The 23498-nt window shown below is 49.2% G+C and overlaps 1 protein-coding gene across 1 annotated transcript; it reads left to right on the forward strand.

Moving 5' to 3' along the window:
• On the forward strand, window positions 1-23061 carry LOC141264619 (uncharacterized). Its single transcript, XM_073676898.1, has 5 exons — window positions 1-297; window positions 16441-16618; window positions 18984-19060; window positions 19516-19646; window positions 22823-23061. The coding sequence occupies exons 2-5, from the start codon at window positions 16445-16447 to the stop codon at window positions 23059-23061; spliced, it is 621 nt and encodes a 206-aa protein (XP_073532999.1). The 5' UTR covers window positions 1-297; window positions 16441-16444.
• Window positions 23062-23498: the final 437 nt, after the last annotated feature.

Consider the following 23498-nt stretch of genomic DNA (forward strand, 5'->3'; position numbering starts at 1 on the left):
ACAGGCTGCAGCTCATGAAGGAACTACAACTCCCAGTAGATGTCACACAGCAGCCACCTGCAGCCCTGGTAACCATGGCAATAACTGACGCCATGCCCGAGAAGAGGTCGTTACCGGGCCGGTGCTAGGAGAGGAGCACAAACCGCTGTTTCTTCAGAAAAACAAGACCTCTGTCAGGTTCCTAACAGTGGTGTCAGCCAGCCCCCTCTACAGGAGCGGCACACAGCTCTCCACCAGCCCCTCCAGCTGACGTGCCGCCTACGTGCGGCCACCGTGTGTGACGCACTGACAAGGCCGGTAAGTGCCTCATACTCAGGGAGACGGCGGCTGCAGTATTACCTCTGCGCCACCAGAGGGAGCTGGTGCTCCCTGACACCCGCTGCTTAGCTGTACAGAATACTCATATACAGTGTGTGCGGGGTGGATTAAGAGTAGCAAGGGCCCCGGGCAGTTTAGAAGGTGCGGCCCCCCGCCACAGACACACACACACCTGATGTATCACGTGACACATGATCCCCTGTGATAGATCATGTGATAGTTCACGTGAAATTAATTTGGCACAATATTAATTATAATAATTTTTTTTAGGCTGTGCGCCCACTATGCGTTTTTTAAGCAATTCCGCTGTAGAAACGCTTAAAAAACGCTTGGTAGAAGGTCTGCCATGTTCCCCAATGATAATCCCCATGTGCTGTGTACATGCTGCGGAAATTTCCGCTGCGGATTATCATTGCGGAAAAATCCACAGCACTACCAATTATTTTGCAGAAGTGCTGCGTTTTTGCCGCCATTGACTTGCATTGGAACGCATGACATCCGCATCACTGCATCTGTACATGCGGAATCCAAGCGTTCCAATGTGCGGATGGTACCCGGGTCTGCAGAAGAGGAGACTCTCCTCCGGACCTGGGTACCATAGAACCTGTAAAAAAAGAATAAAATAAAAAATAAATATTATACTTACCTTCTGATGGCCGCGGTGTCTTTATCCGATGTGTCCTGGCTTGATGGCAGCTCGCGATGGTCTGAAAAGGACCTGCCATGACGTCATTTAATCATGTGACGGGTCAGCTGGCCATCAGAAGGTAAGTATATATTTATTTTTTATCATTCTTTTACGGTCACACTATATAAATCCATGCCGGTTGCATGGATTTATATAGTGCGATCAAGTTGTCAAGCACTTTCCAAGTGATGCTAAAATCGCTTGGAAAGAGCTTGACAACCCGCATGCGGAAATGCATGTGAAGAACACTTCACATCCGCATGTCCCTGGCAGGAAAAACGCATGTACAATCCGCATGTACAATCCGCATGCGTTTTTTCTGCCAGGGAGATGCAGAAACGCTCAAAAAAAATCCGGAGCATTTCTGCATCGTGGGCACATTGCCTTACATCAATTGTATGACTCAATATTGAGCACACGTAGCCATCTATACACAGCAGGAGGCCGCACGTAGCCATCTATACACAGCAGGAGGCCGCACGTAGCCATCTATACACAGCAGGAGGCCGCACGGCGCCATCTATACACAGCAGGGGGCCGCACGTAGCCATCTATATACACAGCAGGAGGCCGCACGTAGCCATCTATACACAGCAGGAGGCCGCACGTAACCATCTATACACAGCAGGAGGCCGCACGGCGCCATCTATACACAGCAGGGGGCCGCACGTAGCCATCTATATACACAGCAGGGGGCCGCACGTAGCCATCTATACACAGCAGGAGGCCGCACGTAGCCATCTATACACAGCGGGAGGCCGCACGTAGCCATCTATACACAGCGGGAGGCCGCACGGCGCCATCTATACACAGCGGGAGGCCGCACGGCGCCATCTATACACAGCAGGAGGCCGCACGGCGCCATCTATACACAGCGGAAGGCCGCATGGCGCCATCTATACACAGCGGGAGGCCGCACGGCGCCATCTATACACAGCGGGAGGCCGCACGGCGCCATCTATACACCGCAGGGGGCCGCACGGCGCCATCTATACACAGCGGTAGGTCGCACGGCGGCCCCCCCCCAGAGACAGCAGGACGCCGCACGGCGCCATCTATACTCAGCGGGAGGCCGCACGCAGTCACGCACACACACAAACATATACTGACATATACATACACGCATAAACACATTTGAAACACAAAAATACATATAAACAGACATCACACAATGATATCTGCCTGCACACACACACACACACACACACATACATACGCACTCACACACACTCACTCACACACACAGACACACACACACTCACCATCCCCCGGCTTGGCTCCAGTCCTCCTGCTCTTTTCCGGTGCAGCACTGCAGGCCGGGTGTACACTGAGTGACGTCACAGCTAGGAGACACGGCCGCGCACAGGGCCGTGTCTCCTAGCAGTGACGTGGCCGGGCCAGTACAGGGAAGTTAACTGCTGCAGTGCTGGCCCGGCCGAAGAAGAAGCAGCGGCCGTGCGCCGCTGCTGGGGGGAGCGGTCCGGGGGCCCCCCCGCCACTGTCTGGCCTTATGTGCCACGGGGCCGCACATATAATGAGTGCAATCTGGCCATAGACGCCCCGGGCGGTAGTCCAGATTGCCCTCATTATAATCTGCCTATGAGTGTGTGTGTGTATATCTATATATGTATGTATATGTGTGTGTGTGTGTGTATATATTTATATATATATATATATATATATATATGTGTGTGTGTGAATATGTGCATATACAGTACAGACCAAAAGTTTGGAGACACCTCATTATAAGGCAAGAAATCCTACTTATTAAACCTGACAGGGACACCTGTGAAGTGAAGACCATTTCCGGTGACTACCTCTTGAAGCTCATCAAGAGAATGCCAAGAGTGTGCAAAGCAGTCATCAAAGCAAAAGGCGGCTACTTTCAAGAACCTAGAATATAAGACATATTTTCAGTTGTTTCACACTTTTTTGTTAAGTATATAATTCCACATGTGGTAATTCATAGTTTTGATGCCTTCAGAGTGAATGTATAATTTTCATAGTCATGAAAATACAGAAAAATCTTTAAATGAGAAGGTGTGTCCAAACTTTTGGTCTGTACTGTATATACCGTATATGTGTGTGTATATATGAATGCGTGTGTATATATATATATATATATATCTGTGTGTGTGTATATATATGATGAATATGTTTCTGTATGTGCCTGGATGTAACATGTTGTGCACTAGGACACATCATATGTGGGTCTATGAATCACCATAGAGGTCAGTGGATTCTTTACTGATTATTCATGGTTGTTAATGGAACGCTCTTCTGGGAAAGGACTGGTCACTTGCAAAGACTGCTGCCGAATCGTCCTCCATCCCTGCTCCCCTATTCAGGCCATGTGTCTCCCACCTCCCTTTGGTTTGGATTATGGATAAGACAGAGCTCTCCGACATCACACATAAGAAATGCAGCTTCTTGGAAGACTTCGGTGCGGTCCTTGAGATTTGTCAGCTGTTGCGGGAGTCTAGAAGGTCTCCGCTTTTTCTCTCCTAAACTAGGAGACTTGTCAAGCGTTTATCCAACTTAGAGCGCAATCAGATGGGCATATACCACAGACGAGGATCGCATCGCAGTGCGGACTGGCCGGCGGCTCTCCTGATCTGGGCGTTACAGTATGTGTTTCTATGCAGCTGTCACGCTCGGGTCAGGAGAGCCGCCAGCCAGTCCATTCACTGCAATGTGATCCGTATTAAATACCCATCTGACTGCTGCCTATAGGCTCATTCAGACTTCGGTAATTCTCACGTACTAGAAAAATGGTCCGATTATTTTAATCAGACTTTGATCAGAGTGGGGTCCGAATGTCATCAGTTTTTTACTTACTTGGAAAAAAGAAAAGTTTCTCCACCTTTTCCTAGGTGACGGTCTGTGAAAATTGGTCCGCCATCCAATTTTTTGACGGATCCATAGACTTACATTGCCAGTACTTGGATCATGTCTCCGATATTTTTCCGTGGACCATTCAGTCCAAGGAAAAATGTCGTTCGTGTGCACAGCCCCATAGACTATCACAGGTACAAGTGTAATCCGTGAAAAAGGGCACAGTTGTCAGGCTGGTGCCAGCTGATGGCTGTGTAGGGAAAGAAATAGAACACCAGGGGTGTAATGTGACACAGTTTTGTAACTTCACTTATATTCCTGGGTGCGGGAGGTGTATAATGGGCTCCTAGCAGAGTCATAGTCAAGGTCAAGGGAAATCCATGGCTCCACCCTTGGTTATACTCTTTTCTGCGGTAATTTCCCTCCCCAGGGTCTTTTGTAACCAATTTTTCTTTGCTCCGATGCATCTAAAAAAAAAAACGTTTGCAAATAGGAAGCACAAGGGAGGGACAGTTGATGCCAACCTGTGCTCAGTCCCTATGTGTCCATCTGGCAGAAATAGCGTATTCCATGGTCAGCCATTCATTTGCAGTGGAAATATGTCTACACCCGACCTCACTGCCCATAATAGGTGATCACCATAGGATTAGGGCTGAATCATCAGTTTTTCTCTTCAGGAGATAACACCTTGAACTCTTTTATCAGGAAGCCACATTATTACGGGGAGTCTGTCACCCCCAAAACTGAAATTGAACTATTTAGACTTTCATATAGGGGACTTAGCCCTATAAAAATCATATATGTAACTTAGATGTTAATAAATTTGTTTTAGAGAAAAACTATTTTATTACATATATAAACGAGGGGGCTTCGGTGCACCCTTGGTGTGGCCAATTGCTCGCCACACCTTTCCACCCGCTCAATGCCTATACTCCCCCTCCCTCATAGCCATTGGCAGCGCTCGCATTGGGGTTTACTCCCAAGCCCTGCACATTGTTTGGACAGACCTGGTGAGGTGGATCCTCCAAGCCCAAGGTTCAGGGGGCACATGGGCCACAGGCTTCAGTGCAGAAAGCTGGTAAGGCAAGCGGGAAATGGGTAATAAAAGCACCGGAGGTCACAGGCAAACAGGAGACCAGGAAGCAGATAGCAGAGACACTGGAGGCTGCTGGCAGACAGGAGACCAGGAAGCAGATAGCAGAGGCACTGGAGGCTGCAGGCGAACAGGAGACCAGGAAGCAGATAGCAGAGGTACTGGAGGCTGCAGGCAGACAGGAGACCGGGAAGCTGATAGCAGAGGTACTGGAGGTTGCAAGCAGACAGGAGACCGGGAAGCAGGTAGCAGGGGTACTGAAGGCTGCAGGCTGACAGGAGACCGGTAAGCAGGTAGCAGGGGTACTGAAGGCTGCAGGCTGACAGGAGACCGGGAAGCAGGTAGCTGAGGTACTGGAGCCTGCATGCAGGCAGGAGACCGGAAAGCAGGTAGTAGAGGTACTGGAGGCTGCAGGCAGACAGGAGACCGGGAGACAGGTAGCAGAGGTACTGGAGGCGGCAGGCAAACAAGAGAATGGGAAGCAGGTAGCAGAGGTACTGGCGGCTGCAGGTAGATAGGAGACCACGACGTAGATAACAGAGATTATGGAGTCTGCATGCAGACAGGAGACTGGGAAGCAAGTAGCAGAGGTATTGGATGCTGCAGGCAGACAGGAGACCGGGAAGCAGGTAACAGAGGTACTGGAGGCTGCATGCAGGCAGGAGACCGGGAGACAGGTAGCAGAGGTACTGGAGGCTGCAGGCAGACAAGAAAACGGGAAGCAGGTAGCAGAGGTACTGGAGGCTGCAGGCAGACAGGAGACTACGAAGCACGTAGCAGAGGTACTGGAGGCTGCAGGCTGACAGGAGACCGGGAAGCAGGTAGCAGAGATACTGGAGGCTGTAGGCAGACAGGATACCGGGAAGCAGGTAGCAGAGGCACGAGAGGCTGCAGGCGGACAGGAGACCAGGAAGCAGGTAGCAGAGGTACTGGATGCCTCAGGGAGACAGAAGACCAGGAAGCAGATAGCAGAGGCACTGGAGGCTGCAGGCAGACAGGAGACCAGGAAGCAGATAGCAGAGGCACTGGAGGCTGTAGGCAGATAGGAGACTACGAAGCAGGTAACAGAGGTACTGGCGGCTGCAGGTAGATAGGAGACCACGACGTAGATAACAGAGATTGTGGAGTCTGCATGCAGACAGGAGACTGGGAAGCAAGTAGCAGAGGTATTGGATGCTGCAGGCAGACAGGAGACCGGGAAGCAGGTAACAGAGGTACTGGAGGCTGCATGCAGACAGGAGACCGGGAGACAGGTAGCAGAGGTACTGGAGGCTGCAGGCAGACAAGAAAATGGGAAGCAGGTAGCAGAGGTACTGGAGGCTGCAGGCAGATAGGAGACTACGAAGCACGTAGCAGAGGTACTGGAGGCTGCAGGCTGACAGGAGACCGGGAAGCAGGTAGCAGAGATACTGGAGGCTGTAGGCAGACAGGATACCGGGAAGCAGGTAGCAGAGGCACGAGAGGCTGCAGGTGGATAGGAGACCAGGAAGCAGGTAGCAGAGGTACTGGATGCCTCAGGGAGACAGGAGACCATGAAGCTGGTAGCCGAGGTACTGGAGGTTGCAGGCAGACAGGAGATCAAGAAGCAGGTAGCAGCGGTACTGGATGTTGCAGGCAGACAGGAGACCGGGTAGCAGGTAGCCGAGATACTGGAGGCTGCAGGCAGACCGGAGACTTGGAAGCAGGTAGCAGAGGCACTGGAGGCTGCAGGCAGACAGGAGACTGGGAAGCAAGTAGCAGAGGTACTGGAGGCTGCAGGCAGACAGGAGACCAGGAAGCAAGTAGCAGAGGTACTGAAGGCTGCAAGCAGACAGGAGACTGGGAAGCAGATAGCAGAGGCACTGGAGGGTGCAGGCTGACAGGAGACTGGGAAGCAGGTAGCAGAGGTACTGGAGGCTGCAGGCAGACAGGAGTCCGGGAAGGAGGTAGCAGAGGTACTGAAGGCTTACGGCAAACAGGAGACTGGGAAGCAGGTAGCGGAGGTACTGAAGGCAGACAGGAGACCGGGAAGCAGGTAGCGGAGGTACTGGAGGCTGCAGGCTGACAGGAGACTGGGAAGCAGGTAGCGGAGGTACTAAAGGCAGACAGGAGACCGGGAAGCAGGTAGCAGAGGTACTGGAGGCTGCAGGCTGACATGAGACCGGTGTGACCGGTCGCTAGTTACCCCATCCGCAGATGTCCAATCTTCTTCTGCAGGCCCCTGACATGGAAAGGCTTTTCTTACACTGGGATATCCTGTCAGCCTGTAGCCTTCAGTGCCTCTGCTATCTGCTTCCCGGTCTCCTGTCTGCCTGCAGACTTCAGTACCTCTGCTACTTGCTTCCTGGTCTCCTGTCTGCCTGCAGCCTCCAGTACCTCTGCTACCTGCTTCCCGTTCTCGTCTGCCGGCAGCTTCCAGTGCCTCTGCTACCTGCTTCCCGGTCTCCTGTCTGCCAGCAGCCTCCAGTATCTCTGTTACCTGCTTACCAGTCTTCTGTCTGCCTGCAACCTCCAGTACCTCTGCTACCTGCTTCCCGATCTCCTGTCTGCCTGCAGCCTCCAGTACCTCTGCTACCAGCTTCATGGTCTCCTGTCTCCCTGAGGCATCCAGTACCTGTGTTATCTGCATCCGGATTTCCTGCATGCCTGCACCCTCCAGTTTCTCTGCTACCTGCTTCCCGGTCTCCTGTCTGCCTGCAACCTCCAGTACCTCTGCTACCTGCTTCGTACGTGCCTGCAGCCTCCAGTACCTCTCCCTTTCCTGTCAGCATCGGCAGCCGCCTTGTGATCCTGTGTGCAGAGAGCGGCCACTATACACAGGAGCCCCTTAACTAAAGACCATTCAAATTTGCACTAAATAAAAAGGCCCATATCTTTAGAATCGTATTGCTGATTTAAATAAATCAAAAACAGAATAATGAGGAGCAGGAATAAAATAAGTGTCAAAACTGGCCTCTCCAGACCTGGTAACAGGCCTTCTTTAACTTGATACATTCTCATTGACTTGTATAGGAGAGTGCTGTGGACATGCTCTGTGATCTGCGCAGAGGTCACTATGCAGAGAGGGAATGATCTGTGACCATCGTCTATTGTGAATGGCGGATCCTGTGTGATCTATTGTGTATATAGGTGTTACCTTTCATTGTAATCCTGTCTGTGATGATGAGATGTTTGCCTTCTGTGGGGTCAGCGGCCAGCATGCTACATAATAACAAGCCACAGCATACCCCGTAGTTCTGTACTAAACATACTAAGCTACTGTTATTATAATCAAGGAAAGAGCAGGAGCTGACAGAAAAGAATAATAAAAGCAGAGAAGTATCATTTATCAAAACATAATGCATAAAACTCCTTTTTTATATGCCCCGTTTTAATAAATGCTTCGTGCTGGGCTACAAGTACATGTAGTATGAAAATGGCTTCTCACAATGCATTTCTGTCAGAAATTAATGATCCCTATGGTAACAGTGGTTTTATCCTTGTGTGCCAGGCAGTACGCAATAAAACAAAAACGGCACAGACGGGATTCTTCTTCCAGCTTTCACGGTCTGTAAGAAAAATATATATCCTGTGTCTCATCTCGTTATCAACACAGACAGAATTACGAAGAAAAATAACACCTACATATAGAAAATACAGTATCTACCGCTCATACTGGTCACAGCTCACCTCATCCCCTTCTCTGCACAATGGCCTCTGCACAGATCATTGAGCATGCCCACAACTCTTTCCCATAGAAGTCATTGAGTTGTTTCATGACTTAGGATACTTATGTCCATGTGATTGTGACGCGCCCCCTGGGCCAGTGTTGTTAGGGATACCCGGAGCCGGATCAGATGGGGGTTGTAGTCTCCGAGTGGCGGTGACCCGGTCCGTGCCCAGGGTGTCAAACTCAGTGTGTGGCAGTCTTGATAGATGTTATTGGTGTTCTTTAGTGTCGACTACGCCACCCGTTGATTTGCGGTCAAAAGGCCGCCGCTGCAGCAGGGTCCGCTGAGGCTGTTGGTATGTGTGCAGCTTTGGTAGTATAACCCCCAACGGGAGGGGTATAGCCTCAGGGGGTCAGATGTAGAGGATGGTGGTTGTGAAGGTGCAGGATGAATCAGCAAGAAGACTCAGAGTCGGGCTGTGCAGTTCAGGGGTTTTTACTTACGGGTGTTCTTATGGTCACTCTGGCCTGAAGCGACCACCCGAGCCGTGCTGCGTCCACCAGGTCCTGGACTCGGCTAACCCCCAGGCAGTTCTGGAGCGTGGTCCTGAGCTCCTGTCTGACTTTCCCTCTCTTCTGGCCGTTCTCACCAGGGATCCACCTATGTCCGGCTCCCTCGGGTCTCTTGGTGGGTACACCTCCTCTGGGTTCCCTGACCCTATACTTGGTCTGCCTTCCTGGTGGATTTGGTGAGGGTCGTGGCAGATCCTGCCCACGACCTCCGGTCTCTGGCTAAGGTGTGCTTTTCTCTCTGCCAGCTTGGGATCCGGTACCCTAGGTGCCAACCCTTCACCCTGTTGTTTGTATTCTGGGGTCTTGGGGTTCCTGCTTGTTTTCTCTGGGTCCTTCTGACTCCTCTCTCTCTCTTGGCCTTGGAGCTGGGCCCAGCCGGAACCACAACTCCCTGTCAGCCCTTCTGGCTGAGCTTCTCTGCTCTGCTCCTCTGACTAAACTCTGACAGACTGACCTCACTCTACAAAAGACCCTGTCCTAAGATGGTGCCCACCTTATATACTCCCTCTATGTGTGAGCTCAGGTGACCAGCACCCAATGAGCTCCTAGCTTTACCCAGGCTGCTCCCCCTATCTGCCCCTACACTACTGGGATGTTCCACCCCCCTCCCACTCCAGCCAGGAACAGACACTATCGTACCTGCACATAAACTGGTGGGAGTACCGTCGGTCTGTTCCCCGGAAATGGGATGTGTGTAGTGCATGCAGCTAACTGAGCTCAGTTCCACACTCCATCCTTACCCGGGAGTGGAATATCACACCTCTGGGTTGAGGTGCAATACCCCTGTAGCAGCCGAATCCTCAGGGTGCTACATTCCCCCCTGGTAAATCACAGCACGTCCTCGGGCTGTAAGATAACAAAACATCAAAACATACAAATTTTTTTTTTTTCATAAACATAAACATATAAAACATCATATATTATCAGCATAAAACTTCTTCATATAAACATTCTTGTTCCTCCGGCCACGGTGCAACTTGTGACCGGGTAAGGTGCGATAGTCTCTCTTGGAAGAAAACAGTTTCCTATAAAACCGGTAGGGGGCGCCTTAAAAAGCGCAACTATATACAAGGGGAATATGGCCGCTCTCAGTCCTCGGCCAGGTATTAGGGAGGATTGACCGCTCTCAGTCCTCGGTCAGTGGGAATAGGGACACACGGGATTCAGTTCAATTGGCTGGTCCCAACGGGGACTATATTTTAACTAGAACAGTTCTTATACCCTGACGGGTAACTATGTACAGTCTCTCTCTACCGTACTTCAACGACGGCGTCCTCCTGCTCCTTCTTTAGATTCTTCAGACCCGTCCGGGTCCTCTTGCTCCTCCTCACACCGCAGCTCCTCCTCCGTCAGGCGATGCACATGGAGGGCGTAGGGTCCTTTGGCACACTTGTGCCGGGTGAAGGTGACCTCGTCCCCTACATACAGGTCACGACCTCTGTGTCCCTCCGGCAGATGGCTTTCTACGTCTCTGCGGGTCACAAAGACGTCGCCGGGGGTATGATGGTCTCTAATGAAGCCCCACCCATGCTGCATGTTGAATTTTATCACAGTCCCGGTGGAAGGGGGACCATGAGCTGCACGGGGATTCCTCCTGGTCCGGCTCTTCTGCTCCGCGCTCCTTGTCTGCATTTGCTGTTCCCGGACCCGCCTCTCTCTCCGCTCCCTCTCGAAGACCTCGAGCTGCTGCCGGCAGCACTCTGCACGCTCCGCTGCGGCCGCCCGAGTCTCCTGAGTGAACCCCATGAGGTCTTCTCCGGTGGGGTCCCACTCGAACTGGATCTCCTCCAGTGGGGGCGAGGTCCTCCTTGCGGGCTTCGGAACCGGAATCAGGGGTTCATCTAGGGGTCTTTCTTTCCGGAGTCGGGGATGGTGAAACTCCGGTGGCCATATGAAGGGCTGCCCATCCGGGCACGTATGCTGGGCGAACAGGTCCTCACCCAGGTGCGGTACTTTAGGTGTTATGAGCGCTGTGGTGGTAGCGGCGCCCGGGTTGACCAGGCCTTGCGACCAGGCTTGGGGCACGCTAAAGGAAAAGGGCACCGTAAGAACGGCGGCGCCCGTGGTTACTCGGCCCTGCGACCAGGCTGGTGGCTCCGCGGAGGTAGGGGGCGCTGTTGGAATGGCGGCGCCCGGGGGTACTAGGCCTTGCGACCAGGCCGGTGGTATTTCCTGCTTGGCCACGCTCGAGGTCGAGGCGTGTGACGTCACAGGGGTCGCGGCCGCGGTTTCTGCTTGAGGCCTAGTCTGCGGCGGTGACGATGCAGCGACGGGCACGGCAGGGGGAATTTCGGGCTCTGCGACGGGGAGCTGGGGCAGGCACGCGGTTTCCCGGCTCGGGGTAGAGACGTCCCCTTTACCTGCCTCCATTCGTTCAGCTCCCTTCTCGGCGCCGTCTCCGGCCTTGAGTCCTCCTGCGCCATCCTCAGAGGCGGTCTGTCTCCTCGTCTCGAGTGGCGTGCTCCGCTGACGGGTTCCGGTCTGCTGGGCCATCTCTTGGCTCCACTCCGCCAACGTCTCCCGCTGCACCCGGGCCATCCTCCGTGCGAGGCCCTCCAGCGCGGTCTGTGCACACTCCCGGTCTCGGGGGAGCTGTGCCAGGATCTCCACTAAGCCTAGTGGGGTTGTTGCTTGCAGCAGGCTCCTGAACACTGGGTCGGTGCTGCCTGTCTCTCCCTCCATCTCCGGGTACGCTCTCTCTGGACTCTCCTCCAGACGTCTTGTCTCCGGGTGCGCTCTCTCCAGACTGCTCCAGGCGACACCCATCTTTGCTCTCTTGTTCTGTCTCCGCCCACATCGAGGGTGGTCCCGGGGCAACTTTGTGATTGTCAGTTCCAGGGGCAGTTCTCTCACGCTGATGGACACTTCCAGCATCACAGTCTCTGTTGGTGGGCGCGGTTTCCGCTTTTGGCGCCATTCTTCGACCTGGCCCACGATGGGAGGTGGCCTTTTGCCACCCTCTGGCACGCCCATAATGGCGTCCGCTCCCCCAAGGCGGGAAATCTTTGGAAATGGCGGGAATCGTCTCCCAGTGGCGGGAAACTCCATGGATGGCGGGAAAAAGCTGCAAATGGCGGACAACCGGCGGGAAACGACCTGTGATGGGGTCCGTTGGCGGGGATCCGGAACCGGCGGGAGACTTCTTTTTAAGGTAACGGTGAACTTTTCTTCAGGCACGCAGTACCCGGTTGTTGCGGGCACGTTATCCTGCCGACTACGCCAAAGTTGACGCGCCCCCTGGGCCAGTGTTGTTAGGGATACCCGGAGCCGGATCAGATGGGGGTTGTAGTCTCCGAGTGGCGGTGACCCGGTCCGTGCCCAGGGTGTCAAACTCAGTGTGTGGCAGTCTTGATAGATGTTATTGGTGTTCTTTAGTGTCGACTACGCCACCCGTTGATTTGCGGTCAAAAGGCCGCCGCTGCAGCAGGGTCCGCTGAGGCTGTTGGTATGTGTGCAGCTTTGGTAGTATAACCCCCAACGGGAGGGGTATAGCCTCAGGGGGTCAGATGTAGAGGATGGTGGTTGTGAAGGTGCAGGATGAATCAGCAAGAAGACTCAGAGTCGGGCTGTGCAGTTCAGGGGTTTTTACTTACGGGTGTTCTTATGGTCACTCTGGCCTGAAGCGACCACCCGAGCCGTGCTGCGTCCACCAGGTCCTGGACTCGGCTAACCCTCAGGCAGTTCTGGAGCGTGGTCCTGAGCTCCTGTCTGACTTTCCCTCTCTTCTGGCCGTTCTCACCAGGGATCCACCTATGTCCGGCTCCCTCGGGTCTCTTGGTGGGTACACCTCCTCTGGGTTCCCTGACCCTATACTTGGTCTGCCTTCCTGGTGGATTTGGTGAGGGTCGTGGCAGATCCTGCCCACGACCTCCGGTCTCTGGCTAAGGTGTGCTTTTCTCTCTGCCAGCTTGGGATCCGGTACCCTAGGTGCCAACCCTTCACCCTGTTGTTTGTATTCTGGGGTCTTGGGGTTCCTGCTTGTTTTCTCTGGGTCCTTCTGACTCCTCTCTCTCTCTTGGCCTTGGAGCTGGGCCCAGCCGGAACCACAACTCCCTGTCAGCCCTTCTGGCTGAGCTTCTCTGCTCTGCTCCTCTGACTAAACTCTGACAGACTGACCTCACTCTACAAAAGACCCTGTCCTAAGATGGTGCCCACCTTATATACTCCCTCTATGTGTGAGCTCAGGTGACCAACACCCAATGAGCTCCTAGCTTTACCCAGGCTGCTCCCCCTATCTGCCCCTACACTACTGGGATGTTCCACCCCCCTCCCACTCCAGCCAGGAACAGACACTATCGTACCTGCACATAAACTGGTGGGAGTACCGTCGGTCTGTTCCCCGGAAATGGGATGTGTGTAGTGCATGCAGCTAACTGAGCTCAGTTCCACACTCCATCCTTACCCGGGAGTGGAATATCACACCTCTGGGTTGAGGTGCAATACCCCTGTAGCAGCCGAATCCTCAGGGTGCTACAATTGCTTTAGGGAAAATTTTTGATTTGCTCCAGCAAGATGGCTGTCCCCCATAATCATGTATATAAAATGAAAAGGGGTTAATATGATGCATTTCTTAAAAGGCTATGAACACCTTTGATTTGGAAAAAGTCAAGCAAGTGCAATTTTATTAAGTAAAAGTAATCACTAAGTTTCAGTCTACAATCTTCATTCCTTCATTCATTTTCAGTGCTCCTGAAATGCAGTTTGTAGCCTGATCCAAGATTCAGATTTTTGTCTTGTGAGAGTGTCTCTCCCAGTAATATAAGCTGGATGTAACGCTTGTGCATATTATCAGTACTGTATTTTCCTCTCCATGTGCTTTCCTCTTTATCTGTAGTCTGTTTTCTATGCCCTCCTAGATATGCTCCCCTCTCACCACTGAAGATCTGTGTACTTCCGTTCTGCTATCTCCAACACTAAGAGGAGAGAGAATGGCAGAGAAAAAGCAGGAGAAATGATGGATTTTTATCAGTTTTTCTAAAGCGCTCAGCTAGATAAAGGACTTGCAGACACTGTGCAGCACAAAGCGGCTTCTTGCCTTTAGGAACCAAATGAACAATAAAAAAAAGTCTTTAAAGGGGTTGTCCAGGCTTGACACAATAGTCTGCAGTCATGCTATGATACTGCAGACTTCTGAATGGCGACAGCGTGCTGTTTGCACACTGTCAGGATTCCCCGGTATTGCCGGAGTGAGTGGGTGACCACTTGACTGCAAGTATGCGTTTTGCATACCTGCAGTTTGGCGCTGACTAGAAAGTGCATAGCCCCTTTGAAAGGGCTCAACTCCTAAACACAACCCATAATATACTTTAATAACGTATAAGGACATCAGTAATATGGGTCTCCAGTTGAGGATCCCCTATAAGACAGTGCAAAGAGCTCATCACATAGAGCAGCTCTTGTTTTAGCACAACTAGGGTGTTCATGTGTTTCATGGACAACCATTATTTTTTAATGGCTGGCATGTAATAATATACACTGCTCAAAAAAATAAAGGGAACACTCAAGTAACACATCCTAGATCTGAATGAATGAAATATTCTCATTGAATACTTTGTTCTGTACAAAGTTGAATGTGCTGACAACAAAATCACACAAAAATCATCAATGGAAATCAAATTTATTAACCAATGGAGGCCTGGATTTGGAGTCACCTCCAAAATTAAAGTGGAAAAACACACTACAGGCTGATCCAACTTTGATGTAATGTCCTTAAAACAAGTCAAAATGAGGCTCAGTATTGTATGTGGCCTCCACGTGCCTGTATGACCTCCCTACAACGCCTGGGCATGCTCCTGATGAGGTTGCGGATGGTCTCTTGTGGGATCTCCTCCCAGACCTGGACTAAAGCATCTGCCAACTCCTGGACAGTCTGTGGTGCAACGTGACGTTGGTGGATGGAGCCAGACACGATGTCCCAGATGTGCTCAATCGGATTCAGGTCTGGGGAACGGGCGGGCCAGTCCATAGCTTCAATGCCTTCATCTTGCAGGAACTGTTGACACACTCCAGCCACATCAGGTCTGGCACTGTCCTGCATTAGGAGGAACCCAGGGCCAACCGCACCAGCATATGGTCTCACAAGGGGTCTGAGGATCTCATCTTGGTACCTAATGGCAGTCAGGCTACTTCTGGCAAGCACATGGAGGGCTGTGCGGCCCTCCAAAGAAATGCCACAGAACACCAGGATTGGCAAAGTCGCCACTGGCGCCCTGTGCTCTTCACAGATGAAAGCAGGTTCACACTGAGCACATGTGACAGATGTGACAGAGTCTGGAGACGCCGTGGAGAGTGATCTGCTGCCTGCAACATCCTTCAGCATGACCGGTTTGGCAGTGGGTCAGTAATGGTGTGGGGTGGCATTTCTTTGGAGGGCTGCACATCCCTCCATGTGCTCGCCAGAGGTAGCCTGACTGCCATTAGGTACCGAGATGATATCCTCAGACCCCTTGTGAGACCATTTTCTGGTGCGGTTGGCCCTGGATTCCTCCTAATGCAGGACAATGCCAGACCTCATGTGGCTGGAGTGTGTCAGCAGTTCCTGCAAGATGAAGGCATTGAAGCTATGGACTGGCCCGCCCGTTCCCCAGACCTGAATCCGATTGAGCACATCTGGGACATCATGTCTCGCTCCATCCACCAATGTCCATTGCACCACAGACTGTCCAGGAGTTGGCGGAGTTGGCAGATGCTTTAGTCCAGGTCTGGGAGGAGATCCCACAGGAGACCATCCGCAACCTCATCAGGAGCATGCCCAGGCATTGTAGGGAGGTCATTCAGGCACGTGGAGGCCACACACAATACTGAGCCTCATTTTGACTAGTTTTAAGGACATTACATCAAAGTTGGATCAGTCTGTAGTGTGTTTTTCCACTTTAATTTTGGGGGTGACTCCAAATCCAGGCCTCCATTGGTTAATAAATTTGATTTCCATTGATGATTTTTGTGTGATTTTGTTGTCAGCACATTCAACTTTGCACAGAACAAAGTATTCAATGAGAATATTTCATTCAATCAGATCTAGGATGTGTTATTTGAGTGTTCCTATTAATTTTTTGAGCAGTGTATTTCCCCTGAAGCACATGCTACAGAGGACACGTCTGACTGCTGATTACACACTAGCTTCTGTTCAAGAGAATCCTGTTGACCTCATTGAGTTGGGGTTTGGATCGGCGCTCATGTTGGGAGCAAGTTGGCTTCCCTACTTGCTTATTGGTCTGGGCCTTATAAAAGTCAAAGATGATTTTTCTATTATGATAATTTAGGAGGATTTTATGATATATATTTGTTGTGTCCTTCTTCTTTCAGGCTAATGACTATGGAGGCCCTTGTGTCACCACAAAATGGAGGTTTCTTCTACAGAGTTTCCGAGAGTGCCTCTATTGAATCTCCGGAGTCACAGCACAATGGGAGTGTGCTTGATGTTGTTTCCGAATGTGATTCTATTGATGTGGTTAGTGAGTCTCCTGCTCGGCGTAAAAAAAAGGTAATTCCATTAATTTACTAATTATTTCATAATGTATATGAAAAAATAATGTACTGGTGTTGGGTGTGAACCCTCTGTGCCACTGGCTGGGCTTACCCTGGAGGGGCGTGACTAAGTGGCTACGTGGTCTTCACTAGCGGCCCTGATGGTAAGGATAGGCTTGGGCCGCAGGATAGCCACCAGGTGCCACTCCAGGACAATGTCCGGACCTGTAGCAGCTGACCCACAAGCAGGTATGCGAGATACAGAAGGGCACGACAGAAGAGTTGTCAGATAATCCGGGGTCGGGGCACGCTGCACGAGTTCACAAACAAAGCCAGGGTCAGGAGTGGAGTGTCATGGGTTTGTCAGAGGTGACAGTCGCCCTATAGTTTGTTGCAGGAGATCTCTACATTTGGCATTACAGACATCTTCTTAGAGGCTGGCTGTCTCTAGGACCCAGCGGCGACCTCCCTCTGGCTAATTAGCTCCCTGGCCTGGGTGTATAAATACCTGGTGTGTCTGAGAGGGAGGTGCCGGCGATATTCATTACTACTTGTGAGGCTTTAGCAAGAGCAGTACTTCATCCTCTCTGGAGCTTGAGGCCGTGTGCGCATTTGTTTGGAGTCGTCTAAAGCTAAGCAATTCCCCCCTGTTTGTCTACCCTTGTTGTCTATAGAGTTTAGTGGAGATCGACTAGTGCTCATCTCCTTCCTTCCTTAGCCTTAGCCATACGCCAGGGAAAGTCAGGGCGAGGCACGCGTACAGCGATTGGTGAAGAGCCAATATAGGGACGGTAGTTGAGACAGGGTGACACTAGACCAGACTAGGAGGTCGCCCCTCCCCCCTTTCTCTAGTGTCTGGGCTTCCTTTCCCTCTTCCCTCTGTGTTGCAGTAAGTCTTTCCCGCACCTTGCGTGACAAGGAGAGACCAGAACAGATGAGTAGACAAGCCGGGTCGAACACACAGGAGACCTAACAGGTAGACCTTAGCAGGAAGCTAGAGACAAAATGACACTAGAACCTAAGCTCAGGCAAGGTGTGGAGGGTGGCGCTGGTTGATATAGCACCTGCTGGCTGATGATTGGCTGGGGAATCCAACCCCTGCAGGACGCAGCAGGGTTAAATTCTAGCAGGATCTGGCCGTGCATTAAAAATGCAATTCGTTTTTTTTTTTAGGTTTTTCTATACAGAAAATACATATAAAAACCGCACAATTCAACAACAGTGTCTTTGGACGCCCGTTTGTCAGGAGACTTCATGAATTCACACCCACTTTTCTTGTACTTTAAAAGCAGATTTTCTGCCCAAAAAAAACCACAGTCTTTACCCTACATGGGAACGTGGTCTAGAAATATCATATTATTTATGCTGCATGGAGAATGGCACAGAATGTAAAAAGTAAAATGATGGTGGAATTGTTTTTCTTTTTCCCTTTTCTCCCAGAGAGAATTAATAAAATGTATTAGGTTATAATTATCCCCAAAATGGTAGCATTGAAAAATGCAACACGTCCCACAAAAAAACAAAAGACTCAGCTCATCTGTGTGAATGTAAAAATAAAACTGGACGGGTTTTCCGAATATTGAGATAAAAAAAACCCTGAAAATATAGCTTTGACTCTTTTTTAAAAACAGTTGAAAAATCCCTTTAAGGCAGTGTCTTTAAAGGGAGTTTCTCACACCCTTCACCCCAAAAAAAAGTTTCACCTGTTTATAAGATAGGTGATAAATGACTTATTGTTGGGGGTGTCCCGCCCATCACAAGAACAATGGTTCCAGTTACTAGCATTTCCCGCCTTTCCCACTTTTTCTGGACTGGATGGAGTGCCATGGTTTGGATCTTTTTACACGTCAGTTTTGCCAAAATGAGCTTAGCTGGGGCGTGACGGGGCAGTGACACCACAGTTTGTCTAATTTATGACGACTTGTGGCGTTCCTTCCCCAGAATTCTTACTCCAGTTTCTGGCTGGAGTAAGATTTGTGATAAAGCCTATGGCGCTTGTCAATCACACCTAATTCATTAATAGTCATGAGCCTCCTAATGAATCAGGAACATCTGACAAGCGACGTGCAGCTCTGTGCGCCTCTCCACAAATCTTACTCCAGTCACAGACCGGAGTAAGATTTCTGGAGTAAGAAATGCCACAACTCGTCATGAATTAGACGAGCTGTGGCATCACGCGCCCTATACTGTCCCTGTCTCACCCCAGCTCTGCTCATTTTGGCAGAGCTGTGCAAAACTGCTGTGAAAATGCCAAAAGTTGAAAAAATGTTGCTCCTTTTCAAAGCGATTTGCGACAGAATTCTGCCACAATTGACCCGATGAACCGAGGCCTTTGTGTCCGCGCCTGGTTTGTTCATTTGCTTGTACATTCCTTTTTGTAGGTAAAAATCGTGGAACCCTGGGAGTTTTTAGAATTACCTGCAGCAGATGCTAACAAGCGAGCACGTCATCCATATAAGTAAGTACGAAATGCGAAGAATAAAGTGCGTTCTTCATCACACAGATTAAAAGATTAAATTAAATGGTAGGTTAGTCCATGAGTGGAGTCAAATTCATTTGTAGTGGTCTGAGAGGAAAAGTTAAACTTAAAGAGGTATTCCCATTTCCAAGATCCTATCCCAATATGTAGTAGGTGTAATAATAATAATATTAGCAAATCCCTCCAATTAGAAATGTAGCATAGTTCTTCTGATTCGCTATGTCTCTTACCCCATGTGCAGGGCATTGCAGTAGCTTAGGTATCCATGGTTACGGCCACTCAAATAGTGACAGTTAGTTGTAAGTGGTCGTAACCATGGATACCTAAGCCTAAATTTTCCTTTAAATAGCTTTTCATAATGAAGCATTTTGCCATTCTTTGTATGTACTCCTTCCATGAATTCCTTTATAAATCCCTTCTCCTCTGTCATTTAGGGGCATCTTGAAGCACCTGTCCCCTGACGACTCTGCAGTCCCAGAGAGTACTGAGCAGTGTACTGAGACCAGGATCCAGTCCGCCCTGCCCACAATGGCTTCTCCCGAAGAATGGCCTCCTCTGTCACCAGGTAGGATCATTACTATATGGATGTGAGGTCTATCAGACAACTGTTCTAATAAATTTATGCCGATTTTTCTTACAACAGAGGTCAATGGAAAGACTGTATTATGTCCAGTGACTTCTAGGAAGTCTGTCAGTCCCACCATGATGTTGGATCACATAGAAGTAACATACTCCTCAGACACCTGTTCCTTCCAACTACCCCATACACATGCACCCTGGCAGTGATTTATCTCACGTTGCGATAAAAGATCGGACATGTTGAAATACAACACCCCCGATCCTTTTTTCCCTAGACATTGAGGCTGCGTGCCCACTATGCATTTTTCAAGCGTTTTTTGAACAAAAAGATTTGCAGGACCCTGGTCCATTGGCCACATTTCTGGTCTTTTGGCGCCGGAGCAGAGCCCTGCAAACCTGCACCTACCTGCTGGCATACCAGATGCCTCTTCTGATTGGCAGCTCCAGCGCAACGTCGCGCTTCACGGCGCATCGGGCCAACTAATCATAAAAGCTCCCGGGATATTGGCAGGTATTAAAGGGTTTGCAGGGTTCTGGTCCGGGTTTCTGAGTCCTGTGAATATTTTTGATCAACTCTAGACCCTATTCAATAGCGAGCGGAAAATAAACTGCGGTCCTAGACATGAAACCCATATCAGACAGTAATACTATAGTCTAAGGTGGGAATACCCCTTTAAGTTATTGTGCTTCAAGGTTAAATGGCAGAAATTGTCATCTTAACAAGCCTTAAACCGATTGTCACAGTCAGACTCGTCATTAAGGAAGTTCCAGAAAGTGAAAAATCTGACTTTAAGGGGTATTTCCATCTCCAAAATTCTATCCCAATATGTAGTAGGTGTAATAATAATAATAATAATAATATCAAATACCTCCAATTAGAAATGTAGCATAGTTCTTCTGATTAGCTATGTCACTTACCCCATGTGCAGGGCATTGCAGCAGGTTAGGTATCCATGATTACGGCCACTGATATAGTGACAGTTAGTTAGATGTTAGTGGTCGTAAGCATAGATATCTAAGCTACTGCAATGCCCTGCACATGGGGTAAGCAACATAGTTAATCAGAAGAACTATCCTACATTTCTAATTGGAGCTATTTGCTAATATTATTATTACACCTACTATATATTGGGATAGGATTTTGGAGATGGAAATACCCCTTTAAGTTTTAACATTTTTAAAATATATATACATTTTTTAAAAAACTTACCTTACGGCGCTTTACCCAATACTGACAATCCTTTCCATCGTAGACAACAGCATTGGGTACATTGCATATAATTTTTTTTAATAATTATAGTGAATAAACCATAAAACAACAATGGGGAAAAAATTATAGGGGGTGCAGATATAGCGGTCACACTTGCACTGTCAGAAAGGGTCCTCTGCTACGTATGGAGTATTATGAAGGGTACATAGTAGGTAATGGACCAGTTCCAGATTTTGCATTGGGCCCTAGGAGCTTCAAACAGATCATTCCCCAGATTTCACAATACAAACTGAATACATTATTAAATAGATGTCTTAGACCTGATGAGGATGATGTACTTACTTTGAGAAATTCAGTTTAATATTAGCAGATATGATGGCATAGGTTTATAAAGTAAGTACATCAAGTCTAAGAGCTCTATTTAAACATGTAGGCAGTTTGCATAGTGAAATCTGGTGACAGATCCACCTTTCAGTTATGCCAATAACAGTGATCACCGGAAAGGACGATCTGCCTCCATTAAAGATTAATGATAGTTTTATATTTTAGCAATCAGTATTTTGTACAGTTAGCAATCACTGTTGCAAATGATCGGACTATTTAAAAATCATTAGCACTAGCAGTAATTTCTCAGTGTGACTGTGCCTTTAATTGCTGCTGGGGATCTTTATTGTAGGGTGTGATATTGTGCCCCCGCCTGTTACTGTATCAGTACACTGTGACATCACTGCAGTCTGAGCTCATGTATTTCTTGTACTTTGCTCATCATTTGCTGCTGTCCACCACAGCCTAAGTCAGACTCGCTGAGTATCATGTGAATAAATGATGACACTACTATTTCAAGCCTTAAAGGCATATTCCCATCTCCAAGATCCTATCCCCAATATGTAGTAGGTGTAATAATAATAATATTAGCAAAAACCTCCAATTAGAAATGTAGTATAGTCCTTCTGATTCGCTATGTCGCTTACCCCATGTGCAGGGCATGCAATAGCTTAGATATCCATGGTTACAACCACTCATATAGTGACAGTTAGTTAGTTAGACAGCTCTTAGTGGTCGTAACCATGGATACCTAAGCTACTGCAATGCCATGCACATGGGGTAAACAACATAACTTATCAGGAGAACTATACTACATTTCTAATTGGAGGTATTTGCTAATACTATTATTATTACAATTGCTACATATCGGGATAGGATATTGAAGATGGAAATACCCCTTTAAAGGGAACATGACCCTGTATTCATGTTGCCCAAACCACCGTATTTTGGGGACCATAGGCAGAGATGAGACTAGATTGGCACCACCCCAGCCGACTTCTCCCAGCGGTGCTGCAGGTGATTGACAGGTTTCTTCCATGGGGAGAGACCTGTAAATCACTTGGAGCGATGCTTGGAAAAGCCTGCCGTGTACAGCGCCGGACTAGTCTCGTCTCCAACTATAGTCCCAGGGCGGATCTTCATATTATTTTTTTTGAGAAACGCTGGAGCCTTGCAGTAAGAGACACTTTGGCAGCCAGGTTGTGATCCATGCTACCCATAGTTTGGGGACCATAGGCTTCTCCTAGCGGTGCTGCCGGTGATTGACATGGGGAGAGACCTGTCAATCATTAGGAGCGGCGCTTCGGAAAGCCAGCCGGGTACAGCCCCGCCGGACTAGTCTCGTCTCCGGACAGGGTCCCAGAACAGATCTTCAAACTATATTTTCTCTGAAACGCCGGAGCCTTGTAGAGAGGAACACACCTTCTGCACATGTACAGACAGGTTCTGATTCATGCTGCTCATGGTTTGGGCAGCATGAATAAAGTGTCAGGTTTCCTTTAAGGTTTGACAACAAATTTTATGACAAATTAGTCGGTCTTTTAAATGGCCTCAGCAGTGCTAAAAGAATGAAATAAAACCCGTCTGGTGCGGACTGTCAATGGTTATGTCCTTTCTTTTCATTTAAGAAATTCCAATTTGCAACCAAGTCAAACTTGAAGTGCCGGAATTACAGACTTTCCCTATGGCCGAACCAGGAGATCCTTATGCCGGAGCTATTGTGCCGTACGTAGGCCTAGCAGGAAACGGGGCACCATATTTCATACCAGGCAGTGGATTTTTTCTCCCAGGTAATGTGGATCCTCTTACTCTGTTTTCTGGTCAGTATTTGCCTATGGATACTTTGACCCATCGTCAGACGTCATAATTCTGGATAGGAGAGGTTGACTGAGTTCTAGTAAATGGTGATTAATAGAAAGCAATTACATGGTTTATTAAAACAAAACTCCTTTAGGGCTCATTCAGATGTAGGTATTTTCCACGTTTGAGCTTTTTTTTTTTTTTTAATCAGACTTTGATCAGAGTTTGGTCCGAGTGTCATCAGTTTTTCTCGTATGTGGAGAAAAAGTTAAAGTTTCTCTACCTTCTCCTTTTTGACAGTCCATAAAGGAGAACATCAGACTTGTGAACAAAGAAACTATGCTTCAATGTGCTCCAAATCTGCCACAACTCTTTACTCCGGTGGAGGTGTCCATAACTTTCTGTGGGCAGAGAGGACAGACCGACAGTAGTTTGTTGTCTTGACCTTCTGCTGCTGTGGTTGCTTAGATTCCCGCACACAACCTGTACACCACCGTCAGCAGA

The sequence above is a fragment of the Phyllobates terribilis genome, unplaced genomic scaffold (genome assembly GCF_046119375.1).
Source record: "Phyllobates terribilis strain yellow unplaced genomic scaffold, ASM4611937v1 Scaffold_4__5_contigs__length_816908805, whole genome shotgun sequence".
NCBI classification, from domain to species: Eukaryota; Metazoa; Chordata; class Amphibia; order Anura; family Dendrobatidae; genus Phyllobates; species Phyllobates terribilis.